Source organism: Mustela erminea, chromosome 20 (assembly GCF_009829155.1).
Source record: "Mustela erminea isolate mMusErm1 chromosome 20, mMusErm1.Pri, whole genome shotgun sequence".
In the NCBI taxonomy this organism is placed as follows: domain Eukaryota; kingdom Metazoa; phylum Chordata; class Mammalia; order Carnivora; family Mustelidae; genus Mustela; species Mustela erminea.
In genome coordinates this window covers 26,268,990-26,284,323 of record NC_045633.1, presented here as the reverse complement: position 1 = coordinate 26,284,323, position 15,334 = coordinate 26,268,990, and the positions used below count along the sequence as shown (strand labels likewise).

Genomic DNA, 15,334 nt, shown 5'->3' with positions numbered 1-15,334 from the left:
GGCCCTCCCTCTGGAGGGGGTTAGCGAGGCAGCCGCCGGCACAAAAGGCTGTGGAAAGCTGGCTACCTGCCCCCAAAGGGTCCCCGGCAGGACCCCATCTCTTGAACTCAGCTCCAGGGAGAGAGAGCCCTGTGCCTGCGGCCGCTCTCCGCCTGCCCCCAAGTGCCTGGTCCACTGGCTGGCATCCTCACTGTGGCCTTCGTGGTCGCTTGGCGCTGCCCCGGGGCTTGCGGGGGGCACTGGGGGGCAGTGGACTGTGGTGTCGGCCTCCACTATCTGTGGACCCTGGAGGGGTGGGGAGACTCTAGTTCGTGGTGGAGGCCGACTCCTGCAAAGCCAGAGTCCCCACCGCCATGTCCCTGGTGCGGATGTCCCGGGCCTGGCCCAAGCCGCCGGTCCCACTGGGTTCAGGACCTGCATGGGCACGCCTCCCTCTTTCAGCTCTGCCCGTGCCCCTGTGGAACTGTGCCTCCCCAGCCTGGGACCCCACTTCCCCATACACTAGTGATACAGGCCTGTCCTGAGACCCCCCCTTAGCCACTTTCTCCACGACAAAGGATGCATGCAATTAGGGTGGGGGCACCCTCGTGGAGCGTTTCCCATCCCCCATGCTGTTTAAACTGGCTGGTGCCACTGCCCCCAAGGGCACGGCCAGCAAACCCCTTTGAGACCCTTTCCCCAAGAACCCTTGGAAATAGAGCCTAATAACGAGTTCTTGACCTGTTCTGAAACAGTAACAGGAAGGCGACTGTTAAAGGTACAGCAATAGGGACTGAAGTTAGACATAAGGAAGAACTTCCCTCCCTGGTGGGCTTTAGGCCTACTGATGATTTATATCCATCCTTCCCGACGACTCGGCTATGTGTTGGTTTTGGGGTGTGGGGGGGCGGAAACATTGCCAGATGGCATGTCCCACCCCCAGAGAGGACTCTGGCAGAACCTGCCTCCCAGGCTGGGGAGAGGGTCATATGCACTCAGAAGCTGACATGCTTAAACCGTTTCTGGGTTGCAGCCTCAGTGTCTCTGAGACACAGGCAGAGAGGAATGGGGTGTGCCCTTGGGGTTTCCAGGTTAGCACCCAGGCCCAGTGGTGTCACGGGCCAACTGGTGCTTCTACAACACCATGGGCCGATGTGCAGAGTTAACAGCCCTCCTGGGGGGCTGTTCTAACCGTCAGTCACGGGACAGGCATCACTGTTCTTGAATGCGAGCACCCGGCTGGCACGGTACTCCTGCTCCCCGTTCAGGACCCGAGCCCCCACCAGGGAGCCACTGGGGAGGTATGGCTGCTGTGGGCACAGCACGGGTGTGTTGGGGGGTGGGGGCAGACAGGGGCGCAGGAGCTGTGGGATGGTGCAGGCACTGACCTCGGATGTCCCGGGGCCGGAGCGGGGCCTTGCTCGGGCCTGGGCTGCTCTGCCACGTGGCACTGGGGAAGGTGAAGCTGACCTCGGGCACTGGGGGCCTCTTCTCGTCTACACAGCGAACGGGAGAGGAGAGGACGTTAGTTTAGGGCCACCCTGTGAGTCCTGGGGACAAGGGGACATCACGATCGATGCAGCGTGTTGAGTGCCTACCTCATGCCCACTGGGCTCTTGGTGTGTACTCCCACAGCCCAGCCCTTTCTGGAACATTCCCTCCTCTGGCTTTGGTTCCCTCTCCCTCTCCTTCCCTTGTTTGCTCTGAGCTGGCCATGACCCGGCCGCGGGGTGGGTATCCTGGGGTTACTGAGTGGAGGAGGATGCAGTGAGGAAAAGGGTGTCTCCCCAAGACACAGCTGGGCGCCCCGTGCAGAGGCCGCCTGATGGCCTGAGCTCAGATCCCCAGCCCTGTGGTCCACCCTGGTCATTTTGTTTTCATCCCAGCACCTGCCTCCTCCTGGTTCACATGTCCCCATGAGAGAGGGGGCTGATCTGTTCTTGGGCTGCCATCCCCTCACAGGCCAGAGCTCTCCTGACACTTAACCAGGGCTGGGCCCACTGCTGCTGGGGAATCGGGGAAGGAACGGGGAGTCAGAGGTCTGGGCCCAGGAGAGGTGACAGGGCTGAGCCTGCAGAAAAGGACAGAGACTCAGAAGTGCTGGTGGTGATGCACCATGGTTCGGCCCTAGTGGGGGTCGGGGCTGTGGTATCCCAGGAAATTCAGCGGAGAATTGCCTCAGGATACACAGACCCATGCCCAGAGTTAGCCAAAGACCCGGAAACAGAGATTCACCACGGCTGGGAGGAGCAAACCACCGGCAATGGTGCAAGCATGGGGTCTGTGGGAGACGGACTAGTACTCAGCTGTAAGGGTCTGAGCCCCGATGTTCCCATGGCCCCGAGACGCCCTGCTCAAGAAGCCACACCCTGTGCAAGAAGCCCAGCCTTTGCTTGGGGGCCCACAAAGCAGGGCTCAGCACCTCCCATGAGCTGGGGGCTCCGGCTGTGCCCCTTTCTTGCCCACTGATGGGGCCAAGTTCAGCCCACTCTGGTTTACTGGAAGACGCTGGTTTCTTTTGTACGCAGACATCAGGAAGCCACTGAACCTGTCTAGCCGTGATGCGCAACAGTCAGTCACCACAGACAGAAAGTGCTCCGAAGACGCACGGGGGAGGCAGCCCGCTCGGGGATTTTCTGGAGAGCACTCCAGGAAAGCAAACAGCACATGAGTGGATGGAAAAGTGTCGCGGGAACGCAGGAGCAGAGTCGGCAGAGGATGGCCGCTGCTTGTGCTGGGAAGCTCCCACCGGAGGTCTGTGTGCTGTTGTCCCGACGTCTGGGTGCATGAGTAATTTCATCATAAAATGGGAGGCAAAGCAAGCTCCTTTGTAAATCAGCTGTAGAGACAGGTTCCAAGGGGCTTGTCTGCAGGGGATGGGAGATCACAGGGCTGTGAGGCTTTGGCTACATGGGGACAGCCAGGCTTCTCCCAAGCTGCCCCAGGCAGGTGTCCCCTCCGGTGCCTCTCCAGGTGAGGGCCTGCTAGGAGGATGATGGTGAGCACGCGCCCGACCCTGCACCACAGAGCTCCCACGCCTGGCGCCGCTGGCCTCTCCGGGACTGGGTGACTGTTTATGAGCACAGTGGAAACAGGAAGACGAGTGAATAAAAGCTTCTCAAAGTGGCAAAGCTTTCATACGGATGAAGAACCCTTGAAGAGCTTCCAAGGTTTTGCTGTCCTATCACGGGCCTGTGTCACCGCCCGCAGTCCCAGGAGCAGAACCGAGAAATCATGGGGTTGGTGGGGGGGGGTGTCCAAACTCCGTCCCTAGGCCAGAGATTTCTGAAGAGTTTGAGAGCACAGATGCGAACCGGGTGGTGCAAGGTGTACACCCAGAGCAAGACAGAATGTGGCTGTCCCACCATGGCCACGGCCGTAAGACACACTCCCTCCTTGACCCACACATACTCTGACATAGAAACAAGGCACGAGGGAAGGCACAGGAGTGTTGTTGGGTACTAGGGAGTGGGTCTGCACTCCCAGCGTGGGACCTCATGCAATGCCCTGAACCTCTGTGCCTCAGTTTCCTTCTCTGGGCCACGGGGACGAGTGGGCTGACACCCACCAAGCGCCTGGCACAGAGTAAGTGTGGCGTCACTGTGAGCTCTGATCATGTGGCCAGTGAAACAGGCTCCTCCATGGCCAGGACTGGCCTGCTTGTGGGTTTTTCCCAGCCTCTATGGGATGGATACTTTGGCAAATATGACAAAGACGCATCACTGAAAAGATCAGTGGAGAGATTTTAGAAAGACAGGATGCAGACCGTTTATCCCAAATGGTGGTACTTCTAGAAGCTGGGTCTTGACGTCCTTCTGGTGCAGGTTGGGCACAGCCTGTGGGCACCCTTGCGGGAGCACTGATACCCTCACCTGTGTCCACCAGCCACACCCAGTGGCCCACACAGGGGCCAGGGTTCGCGTCCTGCCCGCCCGGGGTAGGGGATGGGGGTCACCTCACGGCCGAGTACACAGGTGGTTTTCTCTCGTCGATGGTTTTGTCTGAATTCCCAAGCCCTTGCCACAAGCACGTCTTGGGCATACAACCACAGGAGCCAGCACTCAAACCTGGGCCAACACAGGCCACGCTGGCCACCCAGAGTGTTTCAAACTCCATCAGGTTGCTAGGTGGCCCAGAAGCAAAACTGAGTGCCTCTGGAAACGTGGCATCTCATGGGGCCGGTGGCCTTGGCCCACACCTGGCCCTGAAAACCTGAAACTAACAGCAAGGCACAGACAATTGACAGCAGCCCACACCATCACGCTTCCCAAAGACTTGCCCTGGGCAAGAGGAGCCGACAAAGCCCCAGCCTGCTAGCTTAGCTTCCTGATCCTGTACCTGTGTGGACGCTAAGGCTGGGCTTTATCTTGGAGGCCGTGGGGACGGCGGGGAAGAAGCTCTTCCCAGACGGCTTTGTCAGCTGTGGGAGTGCTGGGGGCGGCTGGCTGTCAGCGGTGGGGTCCGGCACCTGCAGGAACAAGCACATTTAGGCCAGGGAGTGGGGAGTGGGCGTGGAAGGGTTGACCCACCAAGATCACTTTGAGCCAAAGCCACACACACGGAGAGCAGCAGGATCACTGCTAGTGTTCCCCTCAGACCCCCAAAGAGGAATGAATGAGTGAACAAATCCATGATCCTCTTCTGGCTGCTGGTTGTCCCCCCTTCCATCCTCTCCTCTCTGTGCTCCCCCCACAATGGGGGGGGGGGGTTAAATGGTTAACATTTAAATAGATCGACTGAGTAAAGTACATTGCCTGCCAAGTGTGGGTGGGCCTCGTCAAATCAGTTGAAGGCCCAGATAGAACAAAATCGCTGACTGTCCTGAGAGTGAGGGATACAGCTCCTGCCTGATTGTCTTGAGCTGGGGCTTTGGGTTTTTTTTGGCTTTGGACTTAAACTGGTCTCCAGCTTGCCAGCCACGGCTCTGGGATCTGTCAGCCTCCATAAATCACATGAGCCAATTGCTTATAGTAAACCTTTCTGTGTGTGTGTGTGTGTGTGTGTGTGTGTGCATGTGTGTGAATGTGTGTGAACGCATATGTGTGTGCACATGTGTGCACGTGCATGAGTGTGTAAGTATGAGTGTGTGTGTACATGTCTGAGTGTGCGAGCATCTGTGTCATGTGTGTACATACACATTCTACTGGTTCTGTTCGGAGAGCTGTGACTGGTACGCTCACCTTCTGACCCCTGGTATGATCCCACCTTTAATCCCACCGAGTGATTGCGGGGTGGCTTCAGATTGAGTTAGCAAATGTCCACTGTGTGGCTGGCAGAGGCGGAATGACGTCTGCCAGGCCCCCGGCGACCAGCCAGCGTGCCCAGAGTGAAGCCTGCTCACTTCCTCCAGTTTATTTAACTAAGTGTAGGATGGAAAGAAACCTCGCCAAGGAAACACACCATTTCCGTATGGACTAGAACCCGTGGCAAACCCATCCTCCCCATCACGCAACCGTAACTTCACACCACCACAATCACTCCGGTCAGGGAGTGGTCAGTGTGGCCAGCGAGTGGTCAGTGTGGCGCTCTGCCATGTGTGGGATTTTGCTTAAATGCTGAAGAGACTTCCACAGGTCGACACCATCCAGCGTCCCTGAAAGGTAACTAGAAACGAAGAACATCCCACAGAGGGAGGCCCACGGGGTCAGAAATGAAAGACGACCTACTTGGCCATGAATAGGGAGCAGATGACCGTCAGTAGCCGCGCAACGGGACCGCGTGTGGAGCTCAGCCCCGGCAGTGGGGGGCCACGTGTGCCGCGCTCAGTGCCAAGCTCCCGTGGGAACAGGACACCATGTGGGGACAGCTGCTATGTGGCCGACATACGCTAAAACCTAGCAGGGCACTTTAGGGCTAAAATGCCAACACCATGTGCACGCATGAGCACTTACGGCAGAACGTTAGGGAAGGACCCGAGATGGGAAACTGCTGCCTGCACTGTGGCGTGGCTGCAGGGAACACACCCGCACCTGGCTTCCGGTTAGGAAGGGGTGGGCGTTCCTGGGGGACCCTCCCTCTCTGCCATCTCCATTGAACCCCGGGACTGGGCTAGGAGGCCCGCCAGTGTCCACCTACCGGCTGCACACTCCAGGTGAGGGATGGGGACCGCTTCCTCCTGGCCTTCCTCTCCACAGAGTGGTCCCTGCCCGGGCTGGCGAGGGGCCACCTCCGGTCTGCTGGGCTCGGGGCTGGGGTGACACTGGCCTTCGGGTCCCTGGAGTCCAGGGCCACTTCCTCCGGAAGGTGGAGGGAGGAGTGGCCGCTGCCCCAACCACGGTCCTGTGCCTTGAAGCGCCGGGCAGCCGCGATGAGGGCGATGCTTTTGGTGCTCACGGCCATGTCCTCGAGGGCCTGGGCGCTCAGGGCCGGGCTGCTGGCCTCCGCTGCTGCCCGCGAGGTGCCCAGGTCTGGGCTGGTCATGGAGCACAGCTTGGAGACCAAATTCTTCACACTCAGGGAGTTCGATGGCTGTAAGAACAAGTGCCAGTGATGGTCAGATGTCACCAGGCCACCCAGTTGGCCCGCCCCTGCCTACGCCCCGGAAGCCAACTCAGGGCCAGTGACTCCAGGTCAGCGGGGTGGAAGGAGGGCCAAGGCAGGTGTGTGAAGAAGCAATCCCCGGGACCAGGACACCCTGGAGGCCCAGGTCACTGCTCCCAAGGGCCGAGGGGCCCAGGGCATCTCACACGTGGAGCCATGGACGTGGCTTCTCCCAACGGATCTGAGATGCCCAGCACCCCCGTTAGGCCAGAGGGCTCCCCGTGGGGCAGGGGGCATCCTCAGCACATGACCCAGAGTGCGTGTGCTCACTGGTCATGAAACTAGCAGCTCCTTAAAGGTAGTTTGTAGGAAAGACGTGAATATTCATAGCCACCCCCACCGCTCTGCAGGAGCAGGGGAGGCCTCCCCAGAGCCCAGGCCCCAGTTAGGGCCGCACACCAACCTCGTGAGCTGGAGGGGTCGGCAGGACACGGAGGGATGGTGGAGGGAGAAGGGAATCCTGCTTGTCCAGCGTTCTCGATGGTGTGGCTTCCAAGGACCTGTAGCCACTGCAGTGGGGGACACGCGATGCACCTGCTGAGCTAGCTGCCGGGGCCTGCGGCCCTTCATCCAGCCAGGGACAGCAGGGCCTGAACCCCAGGACAGTGTGGCCTATGTCAGGCCATAGCAAGGCCAGGAGACACACTGGGTGCGTGAGCTCAGTGTCCTTATCAGACTTGAGGGGGCTGCAGGAACCCCTGAAGAGGTGGTCAGCAGATCAGAAGCACGGGTGGCCCGGGGACTCCACCTGCAGCTGGCCTCTGCCATGGGGGCAATTGTGTAGAGGACAGAGGCCCTAACTGGTGGGGTCTATGCCAGCTCTGGGTGGTCAGTGTCAGAACTGGGCTGTGGCACACCGAGCAGGCATTCAATCAACCACAGGATAAATGCAACAGGAGAAAAATGTCTAAGCAGAGGCCCAAAGAACAGCAATGGAAGACCTGTGCTGAGTGCTGTTAGAAGAACTTGCTGGGCATGGGACAGCATGGGCAAAGGCCCTGGGGCAGGGACCAGCTTGGCACATCCAAGGCACAGCAAGGAGAGGAGGAACAAAGACATGAACTTGGCCCAGGACCCTGTGTGTGGAAGACTTTGGCCGTTGGAAGGGGAGGGGATGGTGACAACCTTCCAGCCAGAACTTCCAGAGAGAACTACTCTGCAAGAACAGGATTTTCTAGCAGCATCCTGTCGAGGCAGGTCATCAGCAACTGCAAGAACAAAGCATCACGCGTCACACCCAGGCTCCCTGACCAGTGGACTCACGTCCCTGAGCTCTGCTCTCTCATCTACGAAATCCGAGTGGTGACAAGCCGAGCTGCTGGGAAGACTGCCAACTCACCGCTGGCTGGATGACAGGGGGTGTCTGAGCACCGTGTGCACCGCGGAGGCCTCTGCACACTGTCAGGAGAGCACAGGCCGATGCCCTGTGGCCAGTGCTCCAAACTAGAGACAGACGCCTGGCCTGCATTTCCTCGTGGCAAACCTCAAGCAAGCTCTGGAGACTCTCCAGCCCCCTCTGCACCCATAGAGTGAGACAGCATGTGTGCTTGGTGCAGGGGGCCCGCTATACCCATCAGAGCGCCCCAGCTTCCTCCCGCCAAGGGCAGCACCTGACATGGGCAGGAACATTTCCTCTGCCAGCCCCAGACTCAGGACATGGCCCAGGAGCAGAGAGCACCCTCCCTTGCCTGCCTCTTGCAGCTGCAGAGACAGCAGGTCGAGGGCTGGGGCCGTGTCCGTCTTGTTCGACTCGCACTGTTTGGCACCGGTGCTCAATGAACACGTGGTGAGGTGTGCAGATGCCCTGCTTGCCCCCGCAGCAGCCAACCTTTTGTGCTGGTAAAGAGCAACTCTGCGTGACGACATGGCCAGCCCTGAGACATGGTCAGACTTGGCCTGTCATAGTCCTCCCTTCCCTTCTCTGTAGGTAACTGGCATAGCAGAGAGCACTGGATTCACTGACTTAGGGACATCTACGGGGGAAGCTGATGGAAGGGATTTTTCTCCCAGATGAAAAAGAGAGCCCAGCCCTCCCTTCCTCTTGGAGGTATGATCTGTGGAGCTGTGGCAGCCTCTTTGACCCTAAGGGGAGACGTTATTCCCATGTAGACACATGGGCATCATCAAGTCATGTAAACCACAGCCCCAAGTCTACTCTTCCTGTGTACAAACCTGTGTTGGTTAGATCACCGCACTGAGAATTCTGCAGCCAAAAGCACTCTGAGTCAGGACTAAGAGCAACAGAAAACTAGAGGGGATCTGGGGCAGAGGCCCAAGTCCAGGACGGGAGCCCAGCTTGCATGTGAGGCAGGCTGATGGGCTTCCTTCCTGCACCCCTCCCGTTAGGTGGTCCGCATAATGGCAGCCCTGCGTCATGTGGCCCCACCATGTCAGCATGCATGGCCCTGCAGGGAGGCTTGGTGATCCCACCAGCCGCTGGACGGGACCATGGGGCAGGGGGCAGATGACCCACATAGCCGGGACTCAAGCCTGGTCAGCATGGCTCAAGGGCTGACTGCCCACGGGCCATGGGCTGGATCCCAGGGACTCCGCCCAGTTAGGGCCCTTGTGCTGCGCCTCAGCTGTTGTATGGGAACTGGCTTGGCTGCCCTGGGTTAGGCCGTGGGCATCAACCACCCAGCCCGGCTGCCGGGAAACACAGCTCCTCTCGTGCCATCTGGAACGTGGAACCCGCATTCCAGCTCACGGCGGGCAGGGGGCTTCACCGGCTGTGTCCCCATGGTCTGGGCTACTGTAGGGCAGACCCTTCCTCTCTACACTGAGGACTGGAGATGAGGGGCTCACTTTGCAACCGGCCCACAATCAGCCCAATGTCAGCATGGGGCCGATGCCTGTCTTCCCTCACCCACAAGTCAGTGGCAAGTTCAAGCAGGTGTGGGCCCAGGAGCAGGTGGAAGAGGCATCTAGTCCTGACTGGGGGGGGACAGGCGCTTTGTTCTCCTATGCACACGCACACGCATTCCCAAACCTACACACGCACCCCCATGAGACACTGCAAACATGCACACACTTGCACACATGGGAGATACCTGGCCCCAAGAAACACACGCGTGCGCACACACGTGCACACACACATGCGCACACACGCCCCAAGGCTGGAGCCCTGCTGTTCTTGTTCCCCTGAAGGGCCTGGAGCAAGACAAGGATATGGGGCCCTCGCTGCCCCTGAATGAGACGATCCAGCGGCAGAGGGATTTGGGGGCCAAACTGGGGAAATGGGTCCCTGGCGAGGATCGGAGACGACAAAGAAGACATCCCACTGTTTTTCCTGGGGATGCTAACGACACCGTGGTCACGGACGGAGGCGTCCCAGCTGTAGAGCTGCATACAGACACTCTGGGGGGGACAGGTCACGACACCTGGGGCCCAGGGGACAGCGGTGACCTGAACTGAGTCCCCCCAGAGCTCCTGTGCTGAAGCCCCTGACGTGACCGTTCTGGAAAAGGGCCTTTGGGAGGTCAGCAGGGGCCCTGAGTGCACAGGACCATGGCCTTCCAGAGAGGAGGGGGGGTCCCTCTGGCACGCAGGCACATGGCACAGACTGGGGTGTGCAGGCCAGGAAGAGGCTTTTTGACAGAAGGGTGCGCCGCCACCCTCCTCCCCCTGCAACTGCCCTGCCTCCACACTGTGAGACGTAGGTGCCCGGTATAAGCCCCCCGCCCAGGTCACACTATCAGGCAGACGGGCGGCTAAGACAGGACACACACCGACCAACACTAATGTGAAAACCGGGGGCTGAGGCTGTGAGCGACTGCTTTACAGGTCTGCTCTGGTGTGGAAGGCACTGAGGCTGAAGTCAGCGGAAGACAGGGGGAAAGCAGCAACAGCGGAGCACAGTGGCCACGAGGGAACAAAACACACACAAAGTGAAAACAGCCTTTCTGGCGGCCAGCCTCCCAACCTTGTAACCACCCTGCGCCGCGAGGGTCTCCCGGACCCGTTCGTTTGTCTGAAATAGGCCTGCAATGAGAGAACCTCAGGCAGACTTCCCAAGATGAGATCCCGGGACCATGCTCCCTGGGGCCGCACTGTGCCTGCCGAGAGCACGGCGATGCCCAGACGGCAGAGGGGAGAGTACGGGTACCTGTCCGTCTCCAGCGGCATCAGCGGCAGCTCCAAGTGGGCACCCCACGGGAGGTCCTTCCTGTCGTCCGGCTGGTCTTGGCTGGCCTCCTCCGGTGGCGGGGTGGATATGTTCAGGGCCGAGCCATCCTGGGGACAGAAAGGACACTCTGTGCAAGGGCGAGAGCCAGGGAGTGCCAGGGCACAGCCTTGACCCTTGAGCAAAGGTGGCACACAGACAGACACTGTCAGAGCAGCCTCAGAGCCCACAGGCCCTCAAGAAGCCACACAGAGTCACCACGTGACCCAGCACCGCCCCCGCCTCGCCGGGGCATACACCCGAAGAACTGGGATCAGGGACTCAAGCAGGTGCTTGACACTCATGTTCACGGAGCATCACTCCCAACAGCCACGCGGCAGAGGCACCCACGTCCATCAGCAGATGGCAGGACAGACGCGAGGTGGCCCAGCCACACCATGGAACATCCCTGGGCCTAAGAAAGGATGTTCTGACACCGGCTTCCCCAGGGACAGACCTGGAGGGCATTGTGCTTGGTGAAGGAAGCCAGTCCCAGGAGGACAAGGACTGTCAGGCCCCCGGGTCATTAAACCCACAGAGACAGAGAGTAGATGGTGGTCCCAGGGGATGCATGCTCCCTGGGGACAGACTTGCGGTTCAGTGTAACACCCTTTCTGAGCTCCCGGGAGCGCGTCTAGAGAAGTGAGCCTGAGGATGGTCTTGGGGACCCTGGCACACACTACAGGACACACGGGCAGAGGGGAGGAGAGCCCCCAGAGGCCGCATTCTGTGATCGCGCAGGAAGCTCTCAGATTGCACGGCGCCCAAAGCCACAGATGATGCAGGTACCAGGGATGCCTAACCAGGGGTGGGAAGTGGCTTTACACACCTTTGCATCCCTGGACCAGGCCCCGTGCTACACTTCTGGGCTACTGCCCCTCGCCCGCTGGAAGCCTGGGGGCTCCCCGTTTTCTCTCCTGAGAAGATGAAGCAGGGGGGCAGGGGCCCGAGCGGCAGGCGGGGTGGAGCTGGTGACAACAGCAGCCATCGGCAGAGTACCCCCGGCCTCTTCCCCAGGGTGTCCCCGGAATCAGCCCCTGATGCCCCAAACCACACAGTGGATTGCCGGCACGCCCCGGAGGAGAGCTAAAACCCACTGAGGATCCCCAGAAGATGTCCCTCCCAGGATCCCCGAGGCACCCCAATCCGCCCCATGCTCTGGCATCCTTCCCCTCAGCCCTCTGTCTCCCACACAGAGTCTGCAGCTGCCACGGGGCATGGGCCCACGGTGTGAATGGCGCATTGGACCCAGACCACCCCCCCGCAAACCTTCAAGGCACCCCCAAAACCTCCCCAAAGCCTGGCCACCAGCTCAGCTGACCCAACGCTGTCCGCGCTGGCTCCTGGTGGCGGCTGAGTTCCTCCCCCGGTGTTAGGGTTGGTTCCCTTGTGGGGCTGGTGGTGGGAGAACCCTGGACGGACTCACCTGCAGGGAGCTGGATAGGACCGAGTGCAGCAGCAGCAGGTGGTTCAGCGAGCCCGCGCCCAGCTCCCGTGAATACAGGTGGAAGCGCTGGTCCAGGGCCTCTGGCACCTTGATGCCGCCACCTGCGGGACCCGGGAAAACAGGCGGATGGGTGAGACATCCCTACTTGTGCAAAAGACAGCATCTTCTTTTTATGGAAGCTTGCAGGCTGATGTTCCAACCTGATGGAGGAGGATTTTCTGGGGGCGGGGGGCTACACACACTTCCCTGTGGACGGTCGGTGCCCCATGTAAGTAGATTTCTGACATGCTCTGCTTGGCCTTCCCTAGATTACATCACGGAGAGTGTTTCACACCCAGGGACAGGGGCTGGGGACAGGGAGGGGGACAAGGTGGGGGACAGGTGCAGGGGATGGGGCAAGGGACAAGGGGAGGGGACAGGGGCAGGTGGACAAGGTGGGGGACAGGGCAGGAGGCAGGGGCCGGGGACAGGGTAGCAGACAGGGATGGGGAAGAAGGTGGGGGACAGGGGCTCGGGACAGGGCCAGGGACAGGGCAGGGGACAGGAGCAGGGGACAGGGGCAGGAGACAGGGCAGGGGACAGGGAAGGGGGACAGAGCCAGGGGCTGGGGACATGGTGGGAGATAGGGATGGGGTATAGGGTGGGGGGACAGGGCCGGGGTGAAGGCCAACGGGGGTCTGCCTCTACGCCCTGGGAGACCAGGACTCTGCTTGACCGGGACCAGGGCGGCAGTCTCACCCTGCACCAGCTGCCACAGGTCCTGGATGAGCCGCTCGCACAGCAGCCGGTGCTGGTGGTGGCGCTGGATCACCAGGTCCTTCTGACGCAGCAGGCTCCCCCGGCAGAGCTTGTCGGCCCACAGCTCCGTGTTCTCCACCTCCAGCTCGTGCGCCCGGCAGAGTAGCCGCAGTACTTCCCGCTGGTCCTCGCTGACGGCCTGCGTGGGCAGCAGCCTCTCCAGCTGTGACACCTTCCTCTTGGCATTGGCCAGCCGCTGCTCCAGCCCAGCCTGCCGGGGAGACGGAGCACTCAGGGCCGGCACCTGCGGTCTGGGCTCCCATGCCGGTGCATGCCAGGGGACTCAGCTTTGCAAACCGTGCTCACAAGAACACGGGGAGACCTATGGGCTCCGAGGACATGTGCCCCTCACCCTGCACTAACCACACCCTTTATCTCTTGTGTTCTGATGCTTTCACATCTGGGCCCTCGCCTACCCTAGAGGGACTACCCCAAGGTGAGCTGGTTCCCAAGGGCCTAAACCACTCACCCAGGAGCACAGGTCTCCAGGGAAGACCAACCAACCCAAAGCCCGCACCCCAACCCCTCCTCCACGGGGCTCTTCACGAGCCTGAACAGACACTATGCAGGGTGACCACTGCGCAGACACCGGGGCTCTCCAGCCATGCCAGAATAGGGACCACGAGACGATGAGCTACCGTGTCACAACTCATGGTTGGGCAAGAGGCTCCTTTCTGCAGGGAGGAGCCGGACTGACTTCCTCTGACTGTGTCCCTCCAGCCTGTGCCCAAGACCTGACTTGGGGAAGACGGAGCAAGAGGCCGAAGCAAGCACGGGCCCGTGGGGAGCACCTGCCCACAGGACCCCTCAGGCTGGAGGCTCTGCCACTCTGGACAGAGAGCGGCTGTCTGTGCAGATAGGCAGGAGCTGCCCCGTTTCCACAGCCACTGGCTCCTCTGTGCCCCAGGCAGCCCCTCCTGTGCCCTGACCCCTGCTACCCCCTTCGGCCATCACTAGCATGAAGGGCAGGGACTCCACCGTCGGCTTCCCCTGTCCCCGGGGACGTGGAACAGTTCATCTCAGCTCCCTGAGCCTGGTCCCCATCCATCTACAGGACGGCGGTGGCAGGCCCCATCCGGTGTACCTTGGTCACACCACTGCCATGACCCTGCACACATAGCCCCCTCCCCGACCTTGAGGGCCGCGGTCTTCCGCTGCTCAGCCAAAAGCATGTTGACCTCCTCTCTGGCCAGAGCCACCTCGTGCGGCTCCGAGGATTCGCCCTCGTCCCCATCCGCATCGGCCTCTGCTGGTTCCTCGTCCCTCTCTGGTGTCCTGTCCCTGTGCACGTGCTCGTGGGTTTTCTCCTGCTCCCAGCTGCAGCCACAACAGAGAGGCCAGAGATCAGGGTGCAAGCCGTGCCCGGGCTGGTGTACCCACAGGCCTGGGCAGAAACAGGTCTGCTGCCTTGTCTTTCCGATCTTGTAAAACACAAAAACTCACGAACAAAAAGCAGAAGGAAACAGAAGCAGTGAACACTACACAGGATTGTCGGACGATGAAACACAGGTATCTGCTGCCTCCGGCCCCAGCTCTGCCCCGGGGACTGCGGGCCGCCTTGGGAGGCAAGAGCACACTGGGGCTCTAAGGATTAGTCTGATGACCTCCACTCAGGGCAAAACCTCAGAGGGCCGCCGGCAAGCTGTGAGCCACCGTGGGCACCGTTCGGGGGGGACAGCGGGAAGGGAGGACAGAAGGAGCAGGGCTGGGGGCGGTGCGTGGGCGGAGTGGCGCTCCGGGTGGAAGAACTCCTCTGGTGCAGGTACCACGCTCTGTGTATAACTCAGAAAATACACAGAAAGGAGGAAGTGGCAGGAGAAGGGGAAATGCGGGGAGGATGGGACAAGAAAGCGCCCAGCGTAGGTGACCGCAAGCAGCAGACCCAGGCGTCCCTGTCTGAGCAGGGCAGGGCCGGGCAACCCCGCTCCTGGTGTGACTGCAACTAGCACCCCTCCCCCGCTCAAAAGCGTCCCGCTGCAGGTGACAGGCGGCACAGTCCCTCCGTATGTGGTCAGTCTATTCAAGGTACGTACAAATACCAAGGATGTGAGAACGGCAGAAGGGTCCTGGCCTGGTGGGGGGCAAACCCACATCCCCTCTGAACCTCAGCGTCCTCTTCTGTGAATCTAGAAGATTAGGGTTGATCCTAACCTGCCAGGGCTGGCTCTGGACCCCAGACTGGGACAGAGAGATCGCAGGGGCCCGGATCTCCCACCTGGATCTCCCACTGGGCCCAGCTTGGCTATAGGGGAAGGACAGCAAGAGGGGATTGGGCCAGGAGTCCTGCCCAGGAACACAGGGTGCCCCCGCTAAAGTCCCCTACAGGCCGTAGCACAAAGGCGCTCCCCTCAGTGGCCCGTGGTGTCCTGGCTGGCCTCCCCGCCCTGGTGGGGCCGGCATGTGAGCAC

At 60.6% G+C, this 15,334-nt stretch overlaps 1 protein-coding gene across 1 annotated transcript in view; it reads right to left on the bottom strand.

Moving 5' to 3' along the window:
* Positions 1–304: 304 nt before the first annotated feature.
* Positions 305–15,334, bottom strand: part of LOC116581470 (kinesin-like protein KIF19) — a 31,531-nt gene continuing 16,501 nt past the window's right edge. The window contains exons 12-21 of the mRNA XM_032328646.1: positions 14,060–14,243; positions 12,867–13,137; positions 12,108–12,229; positions 10,570–10,752; positions 7,859–7,917; positions 6,923–7,028; positions 6,055–6,447; positions 4,318–4,447; positions 1,368–1,475; positions 305–414 (exon numbers count right to left, since the gene is read on the bottom strand). Coding sequence (XP_032184537.1) covers positions 305–414; positions 1,368–1,475; positions 4,318–4,447; positions 6,055–6,447; positions 6,923–7,028; positions 7,859–7,917; positions 10,570–10,752; positions 12,108–12,229; positions 12,867–13,137; positions 14,060–14,243 — 1,666 coding nt within the window. The remainder of the gene's footprint in view (positions 415–1,367; positions 1,476–4,317; positions 4,448–6,054; positions 6,448–6,922; positions 7,029–7,858; positions 7,918–10,569; positions 10,753–12,107; positions 12,230–12,866; positions 13,138–14,059; positions 14,244–15,334) is intronic.